The following is a 16,424-nucleotide window of genomic DNA, read 5'->3' as shown; positions in this document are numbered from 1 at the left end:
ATTCTTACTTTACAAGCTTGGATTTTGGCAGAGCGCTCAGTCCCAAGGAGTATCGAGTCTCTGGATCTGTTCGTCAAGGGAGAGTGCAACAATGTTGCTCCCAGGGGACACTCCTTAGCACAATGGCTCCTCGGTTGATGCCACACCATAGGGGCAGGGGGCTATGGGGAGGCTTCAGGAACCTGCAGGATGCTCATTAATTAATGTCAGTGCCTCAAAAGTGCTCCACTCCCTGCGAGCACAGTTAATTTGCAAGGCCAAGAACATCATCGCCATTATGTCAGCAGATTACCCAGGAGGCACCTAGCTTTATCTCATTAAGCACTTAAAGGTGCTGGGACGGTGCAGCGGGGGAGTTTTAAGAAAGAAACGGGAGCGGAAGGAAAAAATGCAGACTCTAGGTCTGGTCAGCCCTTTGCTGCAGAGGGTGTAGCTTATGCACTGAAGTGCCTGTGGGGAGTTCTCCTGGAGTGCATTGCTTTGGGGGTCTTTTTTTTTCCTTCCAAGAAGTCTTCTACTCTGAATTTCAATGCTCTGTAACTTCCAGGCATAGCATAGTTTTACATTATATTTAGAGTCATTTGTACACTTCTATGGCACATGGAACCACAACCTCGTTTCATGTTGTCAAGAATATTTTAAACTTCGAAACCTGACATTTATATATATTTTAGTTATAATATATCGCCCATTTCCAATTTGATGCCAACAACACATTCTTAAAAAAACAAAACAAAAACAAAACAAACAAAAAAAAAAACTTTGTACAGAGACATATTTACTTTTTATAACAACACTCTGTAAGCATTTGGGAACTGAGGAAACCAGTTGCTGTAGTTTGGAAAACTGTTTTCTGATTCTTTCTCATTATAGCATTTCAGCTGGGGGTCTCCATTAAAAAAAATTGTTTCATAAAGCACCAGATGTTTTTCAGTGGGTGCAGGTCTGGACTAGTTTAGCTCCTGGACTTTTCCTAATTAGCCATGATGATATAATCCACGCAGATGTGGATTGGCCTCATCTTACTGAAATAAACAAGACCTACCCCAAAAAAGTGGTTGCTTAGATGACAGCATGTTGCTCCACACCCTGTATATATCCTTCAGCATTAACGGTGCCTTCACAGATGTGCAAGTCACCCATGCCATGTGCACTAATGCCATCACAGATGCAGGCTTTTGAACTGTGCACTTATAACAAGATGAATGGGCCTTCTGCTCTTTAGCCCAGAGGGTGTAGCATCCACCCTCTCGAAATCGAAATTAGGAATTTTGATTTGTCAATACCACAGGCACTTCAATTCACCCATCTTCAATGGGTTCAGGCCCAAAGAAAGTGGATCCTGGTTATATTATTATATATGTTTTTTTCTTTGCATTTATGAGTTATAACATGTATTTGTGGATGCAGCGTCTAACTGTGTTCACAGACCATGGCTTTCTCATGCAGTGATTTCCACTACAGAATGAATTCAGAGCTGTCTTAAAACCTGAAGACCACAACCATCTAATACTAGGTTTAGACCTTGTCTCTTGCAGGAAGAGATTTCTCTGGATTCTCCTAAACCTTAATTATATTCTGTGACATACATGATGAAATCCCCAAGTTCTTTACTGTTTTAAGTTGAGAAACAGTATTCTTGAATAACTTCAGTGTTCTCACATCTTTATTTCTGTAAGTCTCTCTGAGACGCTCTTTTTAAACCCATTCATGTCATTGATCTTTTTGCCAATTAATTATTATTTTTATATTTATTTATTCTAAAATATTGTTTGTGTTTTAATCATCAGGGAAATGTAGACTTCAAATGATTACATTTCGCTCAGCGTCCCCACTTTGCCAGAAATGGTGTTGTAATTACTTCAAGGTTTTGAAACCATTACCTCCATAAAAGTGTAGTCTTTGCTGGTGTAGGCAGAGCTGAACATTTTATATCACACGCGCCCTGGTACACGCAGCCACCGGGAGCCTGCTTAGCTTTGATGCCGTGTCTCTGTATTGTTCTGGTTTCTGTTTTTTCTCCCTTTTCCTTTCCAAGACTTTGTGAGGGAGTGTTTTCTGCTGCTAAGCCTCTCTATCAGCCCAGCAAGTTTGACGCGAGCCTCTGCGGCTCGACAGCTCCAGATATTTTCCACACCATCCAGCTCAGCAGGTTTCGGCTTGCCAGAGGAGTTTTATAACTCACTCCTCTGCCCCCGGAGGGCAGTTAGATGGAGGTGTGGGTTGGACAGATGGCTTCACTCGTCCATTCAGGATGCTGAGGCCTCTCACCTGGCCCAGCCTAGCGGAGAAGGGACAGCTGCCGCGTGGAACTAGGAGACCACCATCCACCACTAGAATAAAGCAGATGGGAGGAGTAGAGGGTCGTAGTGTTTTATAAAAAACTGCACCAGTGTTGGAGGAAAAAAAATACTCCGGCAGGTTTTTCTGTTTGTTTTGTTTGTTTTTTTCGCTAATGAGATTTTGTGCGGAATAATGGTGCATTGATGTCAAATTTCTCGAGCCTCATGCAGGGATCAAACCACCCGCGCTCAAGTGAGAGTGAGACGGTTATCTCAGACTAAAGTAGCTGAAGGTGAACGTGTTTCTCCAAAGATATGAATCTAAAGAGTAATTCCCTCTCCATTATATGTGCTGTTCACCTTTGGAGGTGGAAATAATTTTCAGTGCTGTGCAATTCGTGAATAGTTTTATATTACAGATGTGATACAAATCACAATGCTTCAACATCTGCATTTAGGAGTGTGTGTGTGTTTACACACTCACATTGTGAGATTCTTCCTCATGGGAAACACCACTTCCTCATGGGAAACACCACTTCCTCATGGGAAACACCACTTGCTCATGGGTAACACCACTTGCTCATGGGTAAAACCACTTGCTCATGGGTAACACCACTTCCTCATGGGTAACACCACTTGCTCATGGGTAAAACCACTTGCTCATGGGTAACACCACTTCCTCATGGGTAACACCACTTGCTCATGGGTAACACCACTTGCTCATGGGTAACACCACTTGCTCATGGGTAACACCACTTGCTCATGGGTAAAACCACTTGCTCATGGGTAACACCACTTCCTCATGGGAAACACCACTTCCTCATGGGAAACACCACTTGCTCATGGGAAACACCACTTGCTCATGGGAAACACCACTTGCTCATGGGAAACACCACTTCCTCATGGGTAACACCACTTGCTCATGGGAAACACCACTTGCTCATGGGAAACACCACTTCCTCATGGGTAACACCACTTGCTCATGGGTAACACCACTTCCTCATGGGTAACACCACTTGCTCATGGGTAACACCACTTCCTCATGGGTAACACCACTTGCTCATGGGTAAAACCACTTGCTCATGGGTAACACCACTTCCTCATGGGTAACACCACTTGCTCATGGGTAACACCACTTGCTCATGGGTAACACCACTTGCTCATGGGTAACACCACTTGCTCATGGGTAAAACCACTTGCTCATGGGTAACACCACTTCCTCATGGGAAACACCACTTCCTCATGGGAAACACCACTTGCTCATGGGAAACACCACTTGCTCATGGGAAACACCACTTTCTCATGGGTAACACCACTTGCTCATGGGAAACACCACTTGCTCATGGGAAACACCACTTGCTCATGGGAAACACCACTTCCTCATGGGTAACACCACTTCCTCATGGGAAACACAATGTAAATCATTGCATTTTAAGGTGAAGACATGTTTTAAAGTTGGGGTTAGGGTTAAGCTGGTAGTACTTATGGAAATGTTAATGGTAAATCTCCACAAAACGAATGGAAGTCTAGTTTATGTCCCCAAAATTAATACATACAAGATTGTGTGTGTACTAGTGTTAAATGTAGTTGAAAGCTAAAGTACCATTTCCTAATTTCTGCAGTTTAAAATGCTAAATGCTAACATATGGTAGTGTTTGAACTAAACAACACCACTCAAAGATTTGAAAACACGGAAGGTGTTATTTTATTTATTTAGGCTTTTTTTTCAAACATTATTAATAATTTGTTTGGCAAAATGGAAGGATTTGTTGTGTCCAGAAATGAGATTGTAACGCTAGATTGACGCTGCTTAATAAACCAAGGTGTGCTTTCAGTTCAGTGTCATTATGAATGTAGTTTGAGGCGTTGTCCAGCTCTAATTACGACTCTAATTGCACTGGATGTGAACACTACAGAGCGTGGGAGCGCTGTACAGTAAGAATGTGATTTGTGATTTGTTGAGTCTATGAACGTGTGTCACGATAAGGTTGATTGGGTCAACAAGCAATCAGGCGGATGATAGGAGGGCAGAGCTCCAGAGACAGAGCCTTGTCCTGTGAGGGAGGGGCCTGAGGGAGAACTCCCCACCCCCAGAGAGGGAGAGGTGAGCTCACTGACCGTGAAGCTGACAAATGACTAGCAACCCCACCACAGCAGTGGACATGCGCAGTGCAGGGGCCAGCAGTACAGCCACATGTGTGCGCACAGCCGCAGTGAGTTAATAAACTGGAGGTTACTGTGTGTGTGTGTGTGTGTGTGTGTGTGTGTGTGTGTGTGTCTAACACACTGCCAGACACTCGGAACAAACAATCCACCCACACCAGTTTACAGAAGATAAATTAATTCCACTTCATTGCCTTGACTCCTGTGCTCCAGACACACTCACTCTCTCTCACACACACACACACACACATACACACACATACCTATATACTCAGAGCCACTATAGAAAATGCCTACACAGTGGCTTGCTTGCACTCATCATAACAAAGTGCTTCTTTCATTCATTTGTGCCACAGCAAGTAAAACGTGGCTCTAACATCCTTCAAACTGGTTATGGACCCCTCCTTTAAACCTAAAATATCATTAATGATCTGTAAACATGCTCAAAGAGGGTTCATATTGGATCCTAATATTTCATACAGCAAAGCAGCAGCACTGTGTCTCAGGGAGAACCCCATGGCTGAGCTTCGTTAGTTGGAACACTTTAGTATTTATTTGATATTCACGTCCACGTTCAGTATTTGGAACCTATACCTTAGCATTCTGCAGCGCGGGAGTGTTTTAACGGAGACGTGATGTGAATTAATGTTCGGGGGTTTCTTAAAGAAATGTCTGTGACCTGCTGTAGTCCACAGCAGCGTTCAGAGCGCCCCCTTTAAATGATTTAATTTTCTTAGCTCTCATTCACAAGCTCCGCAAACACAGCTCCGGAGCCGTACCCCAAAATACTCGCTTTAAAGTTCAACAGATAAAACTCACATATCACTATTATCTGGACTCGCTGTAAACAGTGGATTAACCATGACTCTGTCCTGACTCTGATCTGTTTATTTATGGCTCTGGTGCTTTTCGCTTTCAAACCAAATCGTCTTATTTCTCTTTTTCTTTGTTTGTTTTCTTTTTGGGATCATTGGTACTGCACATGCCCTTGATTTCATCCAGCCCCCCCCTACACCCCCCCCCCCCCCCCCAAGTCTCCCCACAGCCCAGTGATGGTGTGCCACAGAACGTACAAATAAAGTAGCGGTAATCATCTTGCTTACACAAATGTCAGATCGCTTGCTCAAATGTCAGGTAATCTACTAAAGCCACAGAGAATTATCCGAGGCACCGGGCGAGCTGCGGAGGTCCTGGAGGGAGCCAAGGACAGCCAGGGCACATTCCAGCCGAGCGGCGTCATTCCAGGGAAGAAAAAAAAAAAAGCGATGCGAGTTACCACCTGTAGTCCGCCAGGAAATGAGAAACAAGCCGGCGTAAGCCTCCAGTCATAAAGCAGCGACGAGGCTTTGAGTCACCTCTGAGAATCGAAGGCCGATATTGGCTAATTAACAGCTCTATTTATAGTTACTTTACTCTGCGGAGTCCGGCGCTGCTCTGAGGTGTGAGCTGGCCAGCTGTGACTCAGCTGTTTCTCAGGAGCTATACTGTGCCGTTTGAGACGAGTCAGACGCTGTCTGCCCTTGAAATGCTGCTATTTATAGTGATTAAAGGTGGCATACACGATTTTAATAAAAAAAATAAAAAACACTTTTTATAAAATTTTGAGGACATTCCTTCACCATTTTGCGCTTGAAACTGAGGTGTTTACGAAGCCCCAGCGTCTGTAAAACAAGGTGTGTAAGCTTCTCTCTGATCACGGAATTTTGGAGGGCATTAGACAAATGTTGGAAAGTATGAACAGAGATGAGGATATTGCTCTGTTTCTGCTCCGTCCCGAACTTATTTTTGCAATTCAGGAGAGCGCTAACTGCATGAAAGTAAACGCAGAGTGAAAGTGCTACAAAACTAAACAGCTCGAGTTACACATGAGTTTCTACACTTCAGACACCAACAAACAAGTCATTTTTCTCCTCAAACACACGGTTCCACCTTAAAAAACAAATACCCCTTCGGGATGGGCCTGGCTGACATTTTTCTTGGACCACCGCATAAAGACTTTGTGAAGAGTTGCACTGTTTTAAGTCTCTCTTTGTATCGCAGCCTCAGCTGCCCCAGATACTCACGTGATTTCAACAAAAATAAACGACGAGTGCGTTCAGTTTCGCAGTGCCTCCTCAGAGCGTAATCCGCTTTTTTGGACTGTCCCATTACACAGATATGCTATCTCACTGTCTGTCTCTCTCTCTCTCTCTCTTTCAGATTAACCATTCATGCCGAGTGCCCCATGCATCTGGAAGATTTTCCCATGGATGCTCATGCTTGCCCACTTAAGTTCGGAAGCTGTAAGTGTTTTGAGTTTACACTCTGTCCCCTCTCCCTCTCTCTCTCTCTCTCTCTCTCTCTCTCTCTTTCCCTCCACACAGGCTTGGAGTTACTCTGCTGCAGCTGGTTTGAGGCTCCACGGTGCACTTTAAAGGACGTAAACACGTTTGCGTTGTCTATACAGCTGTATACCGTCTGTATAAACTGCAAGAGCTCCTATAGAGGCTCACTCTCATGACTCTCAGCTCTTACATGAGCTCACAGTCAGTTACACACTGTTTAAACACAGATTACTAATGGTACAGGGGTAACTGGGTGACTCTGAAATGGAACCCTGTGCTACCCACAAACTCTGACACGAGACCCGACACGAGGCCAGACCCGAGGCCAGACACGAGGCCAGACACGAGACCAGAACCGAGACCAAAACCGAGACCAGAACCGAGACCAGACACGAGGCCAGACACAAGACCAGAACCGAGACCAGACACAAGACCAGAACCGAGACCAGACACAAGACCAGAACCGAGACCAGACACGAGACCAGACACGAGACCAGTCAGACAGGTTATCTATTTTTATTTCATTTGTTTGTTTGTTTGTTTGTTTATGGGCCTCGCTCAGATAACAAGGGATAAAATGAGTCTGTTCTCCCTGTGTCTGTGTGGGTTTCTTCTGGATGCTCTGGGTTTCCTCCCACAGTCCAAACATACACACACACACACTGGTGCAATGGGTGATTGCCCATGCAAGAATGTCCACAGGTGTGAGTGTGACTGGGTGAGTGAGTGAGTGAGTGAGTGAATGGGTGAGTGTGAAACTGTCCACAGATGTGAGTGACTGAGTGAATGTGTGACTGGGTGAGTTTGTGAGTGAATGACTGGGTGAGTGAGTGACTTGGTGATTATGTGAGTGAGTGACTGGTAAGTGTGTGAGTGACTGGGTGAGCGTTTGAGTGAATGACTGGGTGAGTGTGTGTGTGACTGGGTTAATGTGTGAGTGAGTGACTGTGTGAGTGAATGACTGGGCGAGTGTGTGAGTGAGTGACTGGGTGAGTGTGTATGTGAGTGACTGGGTGAGTGAGTGAGTGAGTGAATGGGTGAGTGTGAAACTGCCCACAGATGTGAGTGACTGAGTGAATGTGTGACTGGGTGAGTGTGTGAGTGAATGTGTGACTGAGTGAGTGACTGGGTGATTGTGTGAGTGAGTGACTGGTAAGTGTGTGAGTGAGTGACTGGGTGAGTGTGTGAGTGACTGGGTGAGCGTGTGAGTGAATGACTGGGTGAGTGTGTGTGTGACTGGGTTAATGTGTGAGTGAGTGACTGTGTGAGTGAATGACTGGGCGAGTGTGTGAGTGACTGGGTGAGTGTGTATGTGACTGGGTGAGTGTGTGAGTGAGTGACTGGGTGAGTGTGTGAGTGAGTGACTGGGTGAGTGTGTGAGTGAGTGACCGGGTGAGTGTGTGAGTCAATGACCGGGTGAGTGTGTGAGTCAGTGACTGGGTGAATGTGTGAGTGAATGAGTGAGTGTGTGAGTGAATGACTGGGTGAGTGTGTGAGTCAGTGACTGGGTGAATGTGTGAGTGAATGACTGGGTGAGTGTGTGTGTGTGACTGGGTGAATGTGTGAGTGAGTGACCGGGTGAGTGTGTGAGTGAGTGACCGGGTGAGTGTGTGAGTGAATGACTGGGTGAGTGTGTGAGTGAGTGACTGGGTGAGTGTGTGAGTGAGTGACTGTTTGAGTGTGTGAGTGAGTGACTGGGTGAGTGTGTGAGTGAGTGACTGGGTGAGTGTGTGAGTGAGTGACTGGGTGAGTGTGTGAGTGAATGACTGGGTGAGTGTGTGAGTCAGTGACTGGGTGAGTGTGTGAGTCAGTGACTGGGTGAGTGTGTGAGTGAGTGACTGGGTGAGTGTGTGAGTGAATGACTGGGTGAGTGTGTGAGTGAATGACTGGGTGAGTGTGTGAGTCAGTGACTGGGTGAGTGTGTGAGTCAGTGACTGGGTGAATGTGTGAGTGAATGACTGGGTGAGTGTGTGTGTGTGACTGGGTGAGTGTGTGAGTGAGTGACTGGGTGAGTGTGTGAGTGAGTGACTGGGTGAGTGTGTGAGTGAGTGACTGGGTGAGTGTGTGAGTGAATGACTGGGTGAGTGTGTGAGTGAGTGACTGGGTGAGTGTGTGAATGAGTGGGGGAGTGTGTGAGTGAATGACTGGGTGAGTATGTGAGTGAGTGACCGGGCGAGTGTGTGAGTGAGTGACCGGGTGAGTGTGTGAGTGAATGACCGGGTGAGTGTGTGAGTGAGTGACCGGGTGAGTGTGTGAGTGAGTGACCGGGTGAGTGTGTGAGTGAGTGACCGGGTGAGTGTGTGAGTCAGTGACTGGGTGAGTGTGTGTGTGACTGGGTGAATGTGTGAGTGAATGACTGGGTGAGTGTGTGTGTGTGACTGGGTGAATGTGTGAGTGAATGACTGGCTGAGTGTGTGAGTGAATGACTGGGTGAGTGTGAGTCAGTGACTGGGCGAGTGTGTGAGTGAGTGACTGGGTGAGTGTGTGAGTGAATGACTGGGTGAGTGTGTGAGTGAATGACTGGGTGAGTGTGTGAGTGTGTGAATGAGTGGGGGAGTGTGTGTGTGATGTCCTGTGATGGACTTGCTCTCTCTCCTAGGTGTGTCCCTGAATTGCGGTCGGTGGTTCCTGGTAGACTCTGGACACACCACGGCCGTGTACAGAATGTAACAGGAAGTTACAGGAGATGAATGAATGAATGTGTTCTTTATAGGTTCTTCCTGCAGCTGTGACCCTCGTCTGCATTTTTCCATGTTACCATCTCAGGCTTTTAATCGTCATAGCTTTAATCAAAGGCTTGGCTGAGACTCCGCTGTGTGCCGATGCGAGAGATAGAACCTCGTCTCGATGATGTACTCAGTTATGGCCTCCACAGCCGCTCAGCTGCGTTTGGCGTCGTATTCCGTCTCTTCAGACCGAGCTGGATTAATGATACAAAAAGGTTAGCATGACGCTTCAGATCACACGCGCTGATAACACAGCCCTGCTTTCATCTCCGCTCGCAGATCTAAATGACGCAGTGTCTTGGGGAAACCTTTAGAGCGGGCGGAAATGTCACAGCAGATCAGATTCTGGGAGACGTCCAGGCCTCCTGACCATGAGCCGGGCCTGAGCAGCCCTGATAACACTGGACAAGCCTTAAACACTGCTCTTAAGGCTGTTTCAGAGCGGGGTGTAGGCACCACACGTACAGAGATCAGAGGGACGCTCTAGAGCAGCCAGGGTTTAGGCTGGAGTCATTCGGAGTCTCTCTCTCTCTCTCTCCTCCCTCTCTCTCTCTCCTCCCTCTCTTTCTCTCCTCTCTCTCTCTCTCTCTCTCTCCTCCCACTCTTTCTCTCTCTTTATTTTACCTCTCTCTCTCTCTCTCTCTCTCTCTCTCTCTAATTTACCTACCTCTCACGCTCTCTCTCTCCTCCCTCTCTCTCTCTTTACCTACCTCTCACTCTGTCTCTCCCTCTCTCTCTCTTTATTTTACCTCCCTCTCTCTCTCTCTTTATTTTACCTACCTCTCACTCTCTCTCTCCCTCTCTCTCTCTCTTTATTTTACCTACCTCTCACGCTCTCTCTCTCTCTCTCTCTTTCCTCTCTCTTTCTCTCTCTCTCTCATTCCCCCCTCTCTCTCTCTCTCTCTTTATTTTACCTCCCTCTCTCTCTCTTTATTTTACCTACCTCTTACTCTCTCTCTCTCTCTCTCTCTCTCTCTCTTTTCTTTCTCTCTTTCCTCTCTCTTTCTCTCTCTCACTCCCCCCTCTTTCTCTCTCTCTCTTTATTTTACACACTTCTCTCTCTCTCTCTCTCTCTCTTTTCTTTCTCTCTTTTTCCTCTCTCTCACTCCCCCCTCTTTCTCTCTCTCTCTTTATTTTACACACTTCTCTCTCTCTCTCTCTCTCTCTCTCACTCCCCCCTCATTCTCTCTCTCTCTTTATTTTACACACATCTCTCTCTCTCTCTCTCTCTCTCTCACTCACACACACACACACACACACACACACACACACACACACACACACCTGTGGACAATAAGAAAGGCTTTAACACCACAAAGAAAAAAAACTGATATTTTATGGCAATAATGCATAATAATTGCACCAGATGAATGGGCTGTAGTCGGGGCACATCACAGCAGACGTGAGTGAGTTCTGTGCGCGCCGGTTACTTTAAGAGTGAAACCTCTGAGCCCCAGATCGTAAAAGCAGCCTGAGTGGAACATACACACAGCACAAAGTCTCCTCTCTGAAACAGACGAGTTTAGAGTAGTGCCACATCCACAGACTTCACAGACATCGCAGAGACACCGGCATGAATTAAACAAAAGCGGTTCCACTGCCCTTACCTCCATCCCAACCCCCCCACTCCCCCACTCCCCCCCCCCCCCCCACACCACTCCTTCAGCCCTGATCTTATCCCATCGCTGGGAAAAACGGCCCGAAAACCACGGCTGACAATCAGCTCTTAACACGGGCGGCCGTGCGGTCGGCGAGTAATTAGCAGCTTTTGTTTAACGCTGCCGTGATGAGCACTTACCCCTCCCCCACTCACCCCCACTCTCCTAATCACTCTCTATTCCGTTTCTGCAGCCACTCTCTCGCCCGTCAAAGTAGTGCTGAAAACACGCAATCACTCAGTGCCATTTTCTAATACTACTCCCAACTCCCGAATATCAGCGGCACAAACTGATAAACTCGTTTCGACTGAATATCTGTGACGATGCTTTTCATTTCTCTCACACAGGGCCTCAGTCAAGGGTTTCTTTTATTTTTCTTTGTATCAGGGAACTTCAGAGAGAGAAAAACATGCTCTACACAGAGCTGCTCCTTTTGTCCGTTGTGTGATTTTTTTTTCTTTTGTAACTGTCCAGCTGAGCGAAGAAGAATGGCAGAAAAATGCAGAGCTTTTCGATCGCAGTGCTGCAGTTTCACGCGTTTTTATAACTGTGTTTTACTGAACACATCAGCGATACGTTTAGAGCTCATTAAATTCTCCCACGCAGAGAGTAAACATGTACATGTGTAGAATGTAGCAGCACGTGGCTTTGACGCTTTCTGTGCTGTGTTTGTACCCACCGCATCAAATAACGCTGCCTTTATTGTTGGATGCACCGTGATGGAGTATGAATGATACGTAATATTAATAAACTACATTCATGTAGCACCTTTCATACAACAGAATGCAGCTCAAAGTGCTTCACAATAAATGTATCAACAGAAACTTGTTAAACAAGTAAGTAGAGGTAGAAATGAAAGTGTATTAAGAAGAGTTTTAAAAAGTGTATTTAAAAAAACTTTATTGACAAATAAAACTGAAAAAAAACATATATAGCTTTAAAATTCAATAAATAAGATACATCTGAAAGAAAGAGTTGCTGAATAAAAATATTTTCAGCTGCATTTTTAAAAGTGGTAACAGGTGAAGCCTGTTCATAAAAAAAACAGAAAGCTGCTTCACCACTCGCTTTGTGCTTCGAGTGTTAGACGTGTTGCTATCAACATGATTGATTTTCAAAATGGATGCTTTTCAAAATGGATGCTATTCCTTTGAATGTGGGGGTACTCTGTTTTCTGGTTTGTTTATGTTCAGAAGCTTCACGTCTTGAAGTACGTGTCTCAAGTGTAAATTGTCTGTAAGTTTTTATAACGTTTTGAATTCTCACAGAAATTCATTTGTAACTTGAAACACGCTCTGTGTTTACTTTCATGCAGTTAGCCGTCTCCTGAGTTTGGAGACAGTTCCACCTTAAATGATAAGAAATAGCAAAAATAAGTCAGTGTTACCCCCCTATGGAACAGGAATAGAGCAACATTCTCATCTCGGTTGGTGCTTTTCAGCGTTTGGAGTGTCTCCGTTGTCTAAAAACCAGATGGCGTTTCTCTGCCGTGAGCAGAGAGAGAGAGAAAGCCTAGCACCGGACCACTTTGTTTTTTTACCCTTTTTTACCCATTTACAGACACTGGGGCTTCGTAAACACATTAGAGCGGTTTCCAGAGCAGCACACACACCAGAGGAGACACACTCAGAAGTGTTTTTTGACTGAAATTGTGAACGTCATCTTTAAGGTCACTTCAATCGTGGATGTTGAGGGAGGAGACGGCACTTGTTTATTTCTTCCCAGTCCTGGACATCGAGCCTGCGACTCTCCCATACAGTGCTGTGGAAATCAAGCGTCCCCTGCGTCAATGTCCCTGCCATAATTTCCCTATTAAACGTGACTACCATTTACGCATTAACTGGTCTTTCCATAACACATTCCCTGCGTAAGTGACTTTAGACAGATCTGCTTTTGCTCTGTGGCATTAAGAGGACGGTTAGTCCCCAATCCCTCCTCCTGAAGCACGACGTGATGAAATGTCCAAGGCAGTGCTGAATCTCCACCTAATATACGTCCCATACATCAACATGCCGCCACATGCCAGAGACTTGCTGCAGCAGCAGAAGTGTGCAGAACAAATGTCGGGGAATTAAAAAGCCATGATGGAGGGGAAAAAAGTGCTTTGAATGTAATGGGTTCTTGAAGAAAGTGGGAGGAAAAACAGCAGCGCTCGTCCCGAAGCTGGTCGTGAATGTGTTGTGTTTTTTTGTGGCAGGAGAAACCAGTCCTCGGGGGATTAGCGTTCCTTTCTTCTTCTGAGGTTCAAAAAATGTAGACCATAGACATGAAAGACAACACAAAAAATATTGAAGGTATATAAAACCAATAGACATTTTATTCCTCACACTGGCCTTTCATTACACATCAGAACACATCAGACCTCACGAGACGCGCTGGAAACACAGAGGTAATTTTAACTGGACGTGATCAGCTGGAGTCATACCGAGGAAGACTGAAGTTCTGATCAGAGGGAAGCTGTAACAGTTGCAGCATGTTTTTCTACTTAAATGTGTTCAAAGAGAACACAGAGGCAGGCAGTGTACTGGCTCTTTAATGGTGTAACCATTCTCACAGCAGTTACAAGCCCTCAGCCTCACACTGACGTAAAACAACCAGGTCATTGTGAGTTACGCTATGGAGGGGTCAGAAACCACAGCTGTGAGCTAGTGCTGTGAAAAGATTAAGTGTTGTTCCTGTGTCTGTGTGGGTTTCCTCCGGGTGACTGTCTGTGAGGAGTGTGGTGTGTTCTCTCTGCGTCTGCGTGGGTTTCCTCCGGGTGACTGTCTGTGAGGAGTGTGGTGTGTTCTCTCTGCGTCTGCGTGGGTTTCCTCCGGGTGACTGTCTGTGAGGAGTGTGGTGTGTTCTCCCTGCGTCTGCGTGGGTTTCCTCCGGGTGACTGTCTGTGAGGAGTGTGGTGTGTTCTCCCTGTGTCTGCGTGGGTTTCCTCCGGGTGACTGTCTGTGAGGAGTGTGGTGTGTTCTCCCTGTGTTTGTGTGGGTTTCCTCCGGGCGTGTGTTCCTGCCTTGCACCCAGTGATTCCAGGTAGGCTCAGTGGAGCTGATGAAAAGTCATTGAGGGAGGGGGTGTAGAGCAGTGTGTGTGTGTGTGTGTGTGTACAGTACATACTCTTCTGAAGTTGTCAGTGAATTAATATCTTCTGTTGTTTTCTTCTGAGATGCTGTGGCCTCAGGTGCCTCTGTCCTGCTCTTCATTTCAGAGTCAGACAGCAGTGTGTGTTTTTACAGTACACTGATGAGAGGAGAACATGAACAACTCACATTTTTCTATCTCTTCCCCCTTTTCTTCGTTAGTGGTAGCCCTTTAAACTGGAATCTGCGCTCTTTTATTCATTCATACTCTCTCTCTGTCTCTGTCTCTCTTTCTCTCTCTCTGTCTCTCTCTCTCTCTCTATCTATCTCTCTCTCTGTCCCTCTCTCTCTGCCCCCCCTCTCTCTCCCTCTCTCTCCCCCTCTCTCTCTCTCTCCCTCTTTCTCCCCCCTCCTCTCTCTCTTTCTCCCCCCTCTCTCTCTCTCTCTCCCTCTATCTCTGTCTCCCCTCTCTGTCTCTCTCCCCCCTCTCTCTGCCCCCCCCCCCCTCCTCTCTCTCTCTCTCTCTCCCCCCTCTCTCTCTCTCTGTCTCATGGTTGGTGTATTAATTGAGTTTTAGCTCAGTCACTAACTTTAAGGGCTCGTGTGGTTTGTTGAAAGGTGGTGACACTGTTGACCTTCTCCCTCTCGGTAGTTGCCCGTCAGCGCGCCGGCTGTAAATAAGCCTCTGTACAAACACTGGCGGCAGCTGCCCGGCGCCAACTATGCATTTGAAATCTGAATAATGCACTTCGCGACCAATTACAATCCATTATAGATGAACTGGCATTAAAGTTGATGCGTTCAGCCTTTGATTAATGGCCTTCCAACAGAATAAAACAATAACTTTTCTCTCTGGCCATCAAAATTTAATTAACTAACCACAGCCTGGTGCTTGTGTGTGTGTGTGCGAGTGTGAGTCTGTGTGTTTCTGATTAGATACCTGGGATATAGAGTAGCACAAACATAATTTAATCAGAAAAAAACAAAAGATGATCCGCCCAAAAGCAGACCGTATTAAAGACTAATTCAGATTGCATTCATATATTGTTTTCTATTTATTTATGTATTAGTCTTTTTGTGTTTGTTTGTTCTAGCATTGTTTTTTGTTGCTATACAAAGGCCCTGTTGATTTTCTGCCACTGTTACAGATTAATAACAATAGATGATACTCTCTCTCTCTCTCAGAACACTAAAAAACACTTGGTTCTCTCCAGCGACTGGGTATAATTTTCAAATGCATGGCGCTGAAGTGGACAGAAAGGCCATTAGTCAGAATTTCAGTAATTTCTAGTACTCTTCAGTTCACAATACACTGTAAAGGTTTGGCTACATTTGTCTGAGGGAAATAAGCATCATATTTGTACATTGTATTTGTTCTTAAAGGGGACATAGTATGGAAAAAAAAAAAAAACACTTGTTTACTGTTTGTATTACCGTTGGGCGGTACATCGGTAATACCACGATATTTAAATATGTCAACGGTATCTCAAAACGAGGGTGGTATTTATGATAAAGTTAATTAATGTGCATTTAAGAGAGCCACAGGGAGGGGGCGCTGTGGAAGCTCACTGACTGGTCACACTCTGAAAACGGGTGGCGGATAAAACATAAGCCCAGTCGCCCAGTTTAACCCGCCCTGAGTTTGGGTTAAAAGACAGAAATTGTGCTGAAAACATACAAAACGGTTGTGGTGTGTGTTAAACCACAAGTGTCTGTTAGCGCCAGCTGTGCTTCTAAAGAGTGTAGAACCGCCTTATTTCACTGATTTTATAACTTTACTCTTCCTCCAGCATCAGGTGCTGACTTTCTCTCAGAAACGTGTCGCTATGCACTGAGCTGAACAGCACAGCGCCGAAAACCCTTCCCTCGACCCATACTCACAGATGACGCTTACGCAGCCCAACAGTGCACCCCACCCCCAATACTGTATACTATGTTAATAGTTTTTGAGACAGTATGACGGTATGAAAAATGTGGATAACACCGCTTTACCTAGCTTTTACACATTCATTTGGGGATCTGGAGCCTTCCAACACACACACTGTGAAACAAGACCACCCAGTCAGTTTCCTGTGATCTGCCTAATTCAGAAACATGGGATAAAAATGAGTCACTCTGTATCAGTTAATAAACGTGTATATGATCATATATCTATATTTATATATATTTTTGTATATTTTGCACCCGTCCCTTTTATTGA

At 45.6% G+C, this 16,424-nt stretch overlaps 1 protein-coding gene across 1 annotated transcript in view; it reads left to right on the top strand.

Moving 5' to 3' along the window:
* The window catches only part of LOC136668221 (gamma-aminobutyric acid receptor subunit alpha-3-like), a 152,592-nt gene that overhangs the window by 99,585 nt on the left and 36,583 nt on the right, over window positions 1-16,424 (top strand). Inside the window, exon 6 of the mRNA XM_066645592.1 lies at window positions 6,645-6,727. Within this exon, the coding sequence (XP_066501689.1) occupies window positions 6,645-6,727 (83 nt within the window). The remainder of the gene's footprint in view (window positions 1-6,644; window positions 6,728-16,424) is intronic.

Source organism: Hoplias malabaricus, chromosome 15 (genome assembly GCF_029633855.1).
Source record: "Hoplias malabaricus isolate fHopMal1 chromosome 15, fHopMal1.hap1, whole genome shotgun sequence".
Taxonomy (NCBI): domain Eukaryota; kingdom Metazoa; phylum Chordata; class Actinopteri; order Characiformes; family Erythrinidae; genus Hoplias; species Hoplias malabaricus.
The sequence above is the reverse complement of the archived record's forward strand: the minus strand, read 5'-3'. Positions and strand labels throughout refer to the sequence as shown.